General features: G+C 36.5%; 1 protein-coding gene across 1 annotated transcript; it reads right to left on the reverse strand.

The window, feature by feature from the left end:
* Positions 1 to 974: 974 nt before the first annotated feature.
* LOC118037953 (ABC transporter G family member 29) lies at positions 975 to 9,494 on the reverse strand. Its single transcript, XM_035044141.2, has 21 exons — positions 9,097 to 9,494; positions 7,295 to 7,504; positions 7,093 to 7,177; positions 6,831 to 6,990; positions 6,677 to 6,753; positions 6,521 to 6,574; positions 6,053 to 6,143; positions 5,610 to 5,911; positions 4,902 to 5,500; positions 4,645 to 4,805; positions 4,412 to 4,521; positions 4,137 to 4,290; positions 3,912 to 4,022; positions 3,628 to 3,803; positions 3,086 to 3,418; positions 2,617 to 2,991; positions 2,394 to 2,527; positions 2,073 to 2,300; positions 1,803 to 1,974; positions 1,433 to 1,687; positions 975 to 1,336 (listed from the first exon to the last, which is right to left on the reverse strand). Exons 1-21 carry the CDS (start codon positions 9,492 to 9,494, stop codon positions 1,064 to 1,066), a joined length of 4,458 nt encoding a protein of 1,485 aa, XP_034900032.1. The 3' UTR covers positions 975 to 1,063.
* Positions 9,495 to 9,787: the final 293 nt, after the last annotated feature.

A 9,787-nucleotide genomic window follows, 5' to 3' on the forward strand; every position in this document is an offset into this window, starting at 1 on the left:
AGGTTGTCTGGACTTATATATTATTTATTTCACTTTTATTTTAATTATGTGCTATATTATTAATTACTATTTGATTAAAAATTTTAATATATAATTAGTTAAAATATTTTAATTATGATTTTATGATTTTAAAATTGGAAGTTTATATTATATATTTCATGTGTTTTTAACAACCTTAGTTCTTACCCTTTATTTCACCATCATTTAACTAGTTAAGGTATAGTTACCATGAAATGAAATTCTAATATTAGGTGCACAGACTAGGATGAAAATCTTGACGAATCAGACACTATATTAAGGTTCAAAATTGATGAATGATATGGAAATAAAATAAATTTGGTTGCTCGAAATGTTATTTCACAGGAAAGGACAATACATAGAGTTTTAACTTCTTACTTGCTTTGTTTCCATTGATCAATATGATTTTTTTCTTTTCTCTGTACATTTTCATGGGCAGATCGCTCGTTAGCTTCTTCCTCGGACATCATTACTTGTGGTTTTCAAAGAGCTATTAAAAAGAATCACGGAGTTCTTAAAATGTTAATGATGTTTGTCAAAGGATGAAAGAAAAGATTGTGTATTCAACCTTGAAAGATTGCCAGAAGCTGACATAAACTTCCGGTTTAGGTACATGAGCGAGAAGGTAACCAGATCATCGAAACAGAATGATGAATCCAAGAAGTCCTGTGGATGCAATCCAGTTCCAGTTTTTCTTGGGGTCCACATCCACATTCTGCAGCATTGCCACCCCCAACTTTCTAGTTTTTTTTACGACTTCCAAAAATATTTTGAAATTTTTGAAACATGAGGGCATGTTTTCTCGTTTTTTATTAAGAAAAGAAAAGACAGAAATGAAGTAGAAAATTGGAGTTAAGAAATGCAAAATACTTTTCATCAGCGAACAACCTCTTAAATGTCATCTAAACAGTCATGGAAGGCCACCTCCAACTTGTTATCTCAAGTATTTCCTTCCCTTTGATTTTCTTCATTGTTGAATACAATAATAAAATATTTCTACCTATTATATATCTCCAAGCTCTGCTTGACATACAAATGTTGCTGCCTATCTTGCCTGGAAGTTCAGTGTCCGTATGCAGAAGGCATACAAAAATGCAAAGAAGACTGTGAAGCCAATTAATACCGCAGCAACCGGCCCCATGAAATCTGGGTCAAACCCAAAATGGTCTTTTATATAGAACTTTATTTGAGGATCATCATCGTAACCAGGAACTTTAATGGTGTCCAGAACATCGCCATATTGGGACACAATCAGTCCATATACTGTCCACGCTACAGGGCAAATCCAATAGTACCAGACCCACCACTTGGGGATTTTCTGAAATCTCAAACGGAAAGTAACAAAAGTGTGTTATTACTCACACTTAGTTGAAAATGATTAAAAAAAATTATACTCTTTAGAAATTTAACATACCGGTCTTGGTATAAAGAAGCCAGAGAAAAGATTGAAGAGAGAATAGAATGTTGCAGCAAAGATGGCTGCTATTTGGTGGTTTGGGGTGACGGAAACAGCCATCATTCCGTAGTACGTGAAGTAAAGGAAGGAGAAGAAATTGATGAAGAAGAACCAGAAGAATTTGACTGCAGTCCATTCAAAGGCCACCATGGCATATACAATGAGTGTATAATAAGCAGCTTGAACAAATACGTATGGTATTTCACAAACAACCTGCATGCATGTCACGTATATATATAATACAGAATCCGGTCAGTCAATTTGATGTTAATAAGTTGCTATATACATATGTATGTACAAAAACTTTAAGGATACAAGATCGACTCACCTGTGCAATGGCATAGGGCAATGCAGAATACATCCCGGCTGCTTTTTCTCGGTAAAACACCGTTCTTTCAACAGCTACCACCGGTTGTACTGTTTGGCAGTTGTTAATACCAACAAACAAGACAGAAGAATACATGGCACCGATAATCATAGACAGATCACTTGAGCTCTCCCTGAATGATGATCATACAACGTAAACAAATTTTAATTTAGCCTACTGATCATGAATATGTTAAGAGTTCTTTGCCGGAGTACGCACTAGACAACTGACCTTCTAGTCCCAATCTTCCAGAATATGCTACCAACCATAAGAGCACAAAGCAAGGTAAAGATGCATCTAACAAGGTTATAATCAGGAGTTCTCCAATATGTCCACCACTGCTTCCAGAGGCAAGATTTGAACTGTCCCCATATTGATTCCGAATACCGAGTGGCAAAATAAAGGTCTTTTGCTTCTGGCTTTTGCTTGCTCAACTCCTTCACCAAAGCCTTGTTTCTCCTGCTCATAAGGAAACATGGATTGAGTTTAAACCTCATAATTTAGCATATAAAAATAAGCAAATAATTCTCATGTACTTGTCACTTGACATACTGATACAAAGATGAACATTTGTAGTGTTCTGCAAAGTCCATTCCAAGCCGGACCTCAACTGCAGCTGAACTCACTTCTAGCATCCATGTTGCCGGATTGTACTGTTCTTTTATTTTAGGGACTCCGTGAATGGCCTGTAAGATGTCAATACCCGTGATATCAGATTATGAAAAACATTTTTATTAATTATTGGATCGATAAAATCATAGGGAGATTAAATTACCTCAAAGTACTCAATGATCTTGCGAGAATTTCGACCCAATGTTCCAGAGTATATTACCTGTCCTCCCCTCTTCATTAATAACAATTCATCAAAGGCTTCAAAGATGTCAATGCTAGGTTGATGAATCGTACAGACAACTGTTCTTCCAGTATCCACGGTGTTTCTCACAGTCCTCATAACAATGGCAGCTGCCCTTGCATCAAGACCAGATGTTGGTTCATCCATGAAAATGATGGAGGGATTAGCAACCAGCTCCACTGCTATTGTTAATCTCTTTCTCTGTTCTGTGGACAACCCTGTAATTCCTGGAAGCCCAACTATAGCGTCCTTGAGATTGTCCAGCTCAACCAATTCCGCCACTTCATCCACAAAATTCTGAAAAGATAAATCCCACCTTTAATTTAGCTCGTAAACTATCACCTCAGATTTTAATTATGATTAGTTGAAGTCTGGAACGTAACAAATTTACCATCTTTTCTTGTTTATCGACTTCTTTAGGGAGACGAAGAAATGCTGAATAAATCAATGATTCTTTAACAGTGACTTGAGGAGAGTGGATATCATTCTGTTCGCAATACCCAGAAATTCTTGCAAACGTTTCCTGCTTCTTGGGGAACCCGGAAATTCTAATATCACCGTCAACGTATCCACCAGTCTTTCTTCCGGCCAAAACATCCATCAGTGTGGTCTTTCCAGCTCCACTGACTCCCATTAATGCCGTGAGGACTCCAGGCCTAAAAGCTCCTGTTACTTCTTGAAGCAGCTGCAACCGATCCTCTGGAACTCCTTGCTCCTTCATTTCCTGTTTCCATTCATTAAAATTAGTTAGCGAAGGAGTTTGAGTGGTATTTTATGAATACTAGCTACTCTCGTTTCAAAAGCCCATGCTTCTAGTTAGCATTGTCTTTATGCAAGAATTATGGTTGATAAGTAGCATGTCCATAAGATGAATGGAACATTTTATAAATTGACGTTTGGGGCAGAGTGAAAGTAGAAGGTACTGATTCTTACAGGAGGCATGTCCACAAAATAATTCACATCCTCGAAGGACATGGAAAGAGGAGTGAAAGGGAGGACCATTCCTCTCTTAGGAGCAACTCCATTTGCTGCTTCAAGAGTTGAGTCAGAATTTTTAATTGGTCCACTGGGATTGGATGGGCTGCTCATTCTCAAGAGTTCCATTTCACCTAATATATTGCAAGTCCATGTAAGGAATTCAAGCATTTTATAGAGAGCATTGAGTTCTGACAAGTGACAAGATTGAAATATGGAATCCTTTTTTTGAGGTTCCTTACTCGTGTTGTTTCCATCGGAAGAGGCTAATGACTGCGGGAGTGAACCTTTCTTTGACGTGGTTCCTTTTTTTGTTGTTTCCTCAGAGATTATGGCCTGTGGCTTTCCAGGAGCTATTGTGTAAAACAAAAACATGGAGAAGATTAGCTACCTTAAAGAAGAGTGAATTGGAAATAGTTAAGAATTTCACAACATTCATTTTGATAGAATGTAATGTTATGACTTACGGCTAAAGTACTCGAGAGCAAAGGTGAAGAGAACATTGAACAGAACAGCAAAACCTAGAATAGCAGCTGTGCCTATCCAATACCAGTTCTTATCAGTATAAACACCAAAGCTATCGAGCACTGCTGCGCCTAATCTGGTAGCGTTGTCTGAAGCCTGAAATGCAATCAAAATATACTTCTTATAAACAAGTTTAAATCGTAACTCTAATATATTTGATTCATAATCTGAGACGGTTGATGCTGTAGATAGAATTATGTTGGACATGATATCATACCAGTTTGTTCATCCACCTGGGAGCGAACATTTCGTTCACAGCTATGGCATTGTAGCCATAAGACAAAGGGGAAACCCAGTAGCCCCATTCCCACCAAATTGGAATGGTACCTGTCACCATTGTAGTAACTCTTATTTAATGTATTGAAACCCAACAACTGCTGAGAACTCTGAGACGGGGACTAACATTTGAGTGCAATAAAATTATATTTGAGGTTTTTGTTTCATTCTAACCTTTAGGTAAGATGAAACCTCCAAGCAAGAAAACAAGGAGCAGAGTGAGAGCCCCGCCTGTGTTGGCAATGATCATGGTCCTGCAGACCCCAGCAATAAGCCTAAAGAGGCCCGCAGCCATTTGTTGAATGCAAAATACCAGTAGCAGTTGCTTGAAAAACCTGCAAAAAGGGCAGGATGATATCTCACTCAAATGATCATGCAATGCAAGAGCATCTTTAATTTAGAAATTCTGGTATGGTGGCTATGGTGGTTACCTGTTGGCTTCCGGTGCCAAACCAATGGAGTAATACGTAATTGACACCCAAACAAGAGACTCGATTATTGACATTGGCAGCTGCAGAAAGAAAGTTGGAAGGGTGAAAGTCCAGGCAGGATGGAATTGTAGTTCTCTTTGCTTGTAAAATACAGGAAGCCTCTTGATTACAAGTGTGAGCTCAGCGAAACCATTGAAGATGTTAATGATGATGGTAAACAAAAGAGCACCAATATACACTGCTCCATCTTCTTCATTTCTTGTATGCATTTTAGACTTTATAAACAGCGTTGACACTATGATTGCCATGATAATAAGCTGGACCGTCTTGGCTACATAAACATACGCATTTCTCCGAACCAAAATCCATTCTCTATCCCAGCATGCCTTGAGCAGTTCCATTTTCGGAACTGTGTACTTTGAGAATGATAGTGCTGCTATGTGGCCTCGGGACTTGTCAAATGGCAATGAAAGCTCACTCTCTATTCTCGTGCCCACATGGAACCTCTTGAACCTCTCAGCAAATTCCGGGACTGTTATGCATCTATATGGCTTACTTCTGTCAACCCAATACTGCTCTTGGTCTTTCTTTGAAGTAACCTGCAGTCACAAATCATTAATCAAACTACAAGATGTCTGTGTTGATAGGCTACAGGTCTGGCCTCATAGACTGAAACGTTAGGCTCGGCCGTTTTCAATGGTTTCTTACCTCTTGTAAGAAATCAGCAGCGCCCTTTCTCTCAGGGCAGCGGAACCCACAGCTCTCAAAGAAAGCAAGGATGTGCTCTCGTGGGCCCTGGTACACAATCTGGCCTTCGGATAAAAAGATGATATCATCAAAGAGATCAAACGTCTCAGGAGCAGGCTGGAGCAGGGACACCATGACTGTAGCCTCAGTGTAGTGCACAATATGCTGCAAGCACTTCACTATTTGGTATGTTGTGGAGCTGTCCAGACCGGTAGATATCTCATCCATGAATAGTGTCTTCGTGGGCCCAACGATCATCTCTCCTGAATTAATTAATTAATTAATTAAAATAACTCCCAATAAGAACAAGCATCAAATGCTAGTAGCTACACGAGCACCTAAAATTTCATAAGAGCAATTCATAATATAATTCCAAGTAAATAGCTAGTAAAAACATAATAAACCTGTCGTCACTCGCTTTTTCTGTCCACCCGATATTCCTCGTATCATTTCATCTCCTACAACGGTGTCCTTGCATACATCAAGTCCTAATATCTGTCTCATGACAACAAAACAAAAGGAAACAATAAAAGCAAAGAGTAAATTAGCCCATTTATTCTAAGAAAGTCAAGTATCATGACAGCTACATTCGTGTTTTTTAAAAGAAAATGGGACGAAATGCTTATTAGTTGGTAGAGTATTTCCTTAAAAAAACAAATGAAGGTTGGGGACAGCACAGCCCAGCTACACCATCATGGTAATTAGACGTCAGTCAACGGAGCGAGCGACGACGAGAAATATTTCAGAAGAGATCTTGAGATCGTCAGAAACTTGAAGAGTCATGAAGACAACTCCAAGTTATTTCAATTCCAATTATCTAAAGCAATAATATATATTAATTCCATGGCTAGGGTAATTCTCCTTGAGCTTACCTTGAGGGTGTAGTCAGTAATAAGACTGCTTTGAACTCCTTCCATTGCAGTTGCCTGAACATTACAGATGAAATTTATGTGATTTCTAGAATGTGAATGGCGAAAACTTGCTCTTTCTCTGTAGCTAGACGTATAATATTAGTGCTTGGCATTTACCTTCATGAAAAGATCCACTTCTGCCTCAGGAAATATTCCAGCGTCCTTCTCTCTTCTTGCAAGTTCACTTAGGAGATCTATGAGAATGACATGATTGATTCAATTAAAGTACTTGTTTGAGCACGCTCAGATGTATAATTAGTTAGTTAATTACCATATCGTGTCCCGACCCCCTGACACCTTGATGAGAAATCCAAGGTTTCTTTCACAGTCAGTTCTCCTATGTGAGCATCATTTTGGCTGATATATGCTGATGATTTCCGTGGCACAAATTCATCTAGTCGATATCCATTATATGTTATGTCTCCTTTAACCTGCTTGAACAATCGTTGATGTCCATAATTATCAAAAACTTGTTATAAATCACCCCAGAAGAATAAACAAACGTCATTCGTATGCATTAGTTTGTCACGAACCTTGAGACTCGGGTCCAGCTTTCCTGCTAGAGCCAGCAGAAGCGTTGTTTTGCCTGAGGATGGTGGCCCTAATAAGAGAGCCATCCTGTAATAGAAACAAAATTTAAAGGTCTCATCAAACTGCTGAAAAGGATGTTTCTTAGAAGGCAGGCATGCAAGCTAGCGCTGGTTACTGTCTTACGTGGTTCAAATATCTATTTACCTTGATGGTTTGATAAGCCCGTATGCATCTTTGAGTATTGTGAGCTTTGTTCTCTCAGACAAATTAATCCCAACCATACCAAGAACTGATTCAGCAATGTTTCTTGCAGCATTTGGAAGGGTGGGAAGGGCTCTGGTGCCAATGTGACAATCAGCTTCAACGGTTAAATGTTCAAACCTAACCTCAATTGTTGGGAGTCGGATTCCAACCCTGCAATTACAAGGAAATTATTACTAAATAAATATATTTAAAAAGGTACAAGGGTACTATATTATTAGCACATGCTATGATTAGAGGTCGGATCAATTTTCTTTGACTATAAGAAAAGTGTTTAGGCATTCCTGACTTCAGAAAAAAAAATTTAAAACTATATGGATCTAATTTAAAATTATTAAATTAATTTGATAGATTTAAAGATAACTAGATAATGAGTAAAAATATAGTTTTATTAAAAAAATTCATAATGATATTTTTAAAAAGAATTTGAGATTACACATAGTTAATTGATACAGACTAACTAAGTTAACATGTTAAATCCAAGATTTGAATAAAGATAGTATAATAAATTCATAAAAAATAAATCAAAATAAATTATGATGTTTATTGTCAATCAACTAAATATTGAATGATGGAATTGTAAAAAAAAAAAAAAATTAAAATAAAGACCTAAAAAAACAATTCATGTCAACCTGTATTAATCTATTAAACTTGCAACTTTAATCATGAGACTAGCATGTCCTCATAAAAAAAAAATTATAAAGTTTTATTTTCAATCAACTCAATATTAAAAGATAAAATTAAAAAAAAAAATTCAATTAAAAAAAAAAAAAAAAAAAAAAACCTGCCCCGAGTCAAGTTTTAGATTAACCTACTAAATCACAATTCAAGTTATAAAATTGAGATAACCTTCTAAAAAATAAAATAAAATAAAATAAAATACAAAACTCCACTATCAATTGATCCATATTAAATAAATAAAAAATTAAACCAACCCAGATGAACTCAAATTAATCAACCATAACTTCTACTCTAGATCGGTTCTATTTGTTAATTAGTAAGACAATATTGAATTCACGAACACTTTGCTGTAATCCTGTTCATGGCTTTTTACGTTGGACAAGCCGATGACTAAACAAATACAAATTAGATGTCAACCAACAAAAAAATTAAATAGAATAAGTAATGATGTGTGGTAGTTGTGTGCGGCCAAGCTTATCAAATTAAGATTCCATTAAAAAAAATAAAAATATTGTTACAGCCAAAGCTAATAACATTTAATAGGAAAAGTCAAAATTAATATAAAAAAATATATTATTAAAAATTTTATTTATTTAAAATAAAAATATTATTTTATTTTATATTTAAATACTAAATAAAAAAAAATTAAAATGTTTTGCAGGCTCGAATCCCTCTTGCCTCCCCTTGGTTCCGCCCCTGCTGCTTACTTATTTTCTGAAGTACCTTTATAGAGAAGAATCATATACGACTTCTGTTGATTTATGTGCTTCTAAACAGCCACGTACTAATAAAACAGAAGGATAAACCGTCCTCTCTTGTTATTTTACACTAAGTGTATGACTATAGTATATGTTAAATATGATAGTAACTTTACGGTTCATTTAATTTTCATCTCTTTTAATTAAGATTATGAAAGTTGATCATACATATTCATGGCAAGGTTCAGAAACATATTTCCTTCGAAACATGAGAAGATTCAAATGCATAACATAAAAGAAAGCGGGACAGCAAATAATCTGGCTATAATATGTATATCATGAGAGATTAATTAATAAGAAACTTACTTGTCAACTCTTTGTCTGAATTTTTTCAAGAATTTTTCATTGTCTTCCTCTGCAACCTTAAAAAGCTTGTCGATAAAAGTTTTCCTCTCATTCATGTCAAGCTTTCTCACATCAACTTCTTTATGCAGCAGCAGCTTGTTGCCTTGGACCTCGGACTCCACAAAAGATTGGATGATGCTTGTTCTTAATCTATTGTACGTTGGTAACTTCTCTATGGCAGCCCATTTTAGAGCCTCTTCATCTTCATCGACAAGGTTAGTTCTCCTAGAATCCCTGCCAACAGAAAACATGTCTTCCATGCTCCAACCAGCCCTGATCGAGCTCCTGCTTATGCTCCTGCTCAAGCTGTTGTGACTTGATCGTCTACCAAAAGCTCGCTCTTTCTCCTCGCCATCCATCTTTCTCTTATTCTGAATTGAATTTAGAAGAAAATGGAATCAGTCTCACATCATGAGATGGACAACGCAACAGAAAGGAAATAATTTATATGTTCCAAACAACAACAACAACAACAACATTAATAAAAAAAAAAAAAAAAAACCAGAGAGAAGACCTTCTATTGTTTGGTTGCTGAGAGAGATCAAACTAAGCCCAATGTCAAACAAATGTTAAGGTGAGCCTTTTACTCCCGCGGGGACAATAAAACAGCATTAAAGCCTGAGCCTAGAGAAACCGTTTCAAGATTTTGTGT

This window comes from Populus alba, chromosome 3 (genome assembly GCF_005239225.2).
Source record: "Populus alba chromosome 3, ASM523922v2, whole genome shotgun sequence".
In the NCBI taxonomy this organism is placed as follows: Eukaryota; Viridiplantae; Streptophyta; class Magnoliopsida; order Malpighiales; family Salicaceae; genus Populus; species Populus alba.

Coding starts and splice junctions, on each gene's coding strand:
- LOC118037953 (XM_035044141.2), bottom strand. CDS start 9,494: ATGGATGGCGAGGAGAAAGAGCGAGCTTTTGGTAGACGATCAAGTCAC. Junction 5,501..5,609: donor CTGCTGATTTCTTACAAGAG/GTAAGAAACCAT, acceptor TTGTGACTGCAG/GTTACTTCAAAGAAAGACCA. Junction 3,419..3,627: donor ATTTTGTGGACATGCCTCCT/GTAAGAATCAGT, acceptor GAATGGAAACAG/GAAATGAAGGAGCAAGGAGT.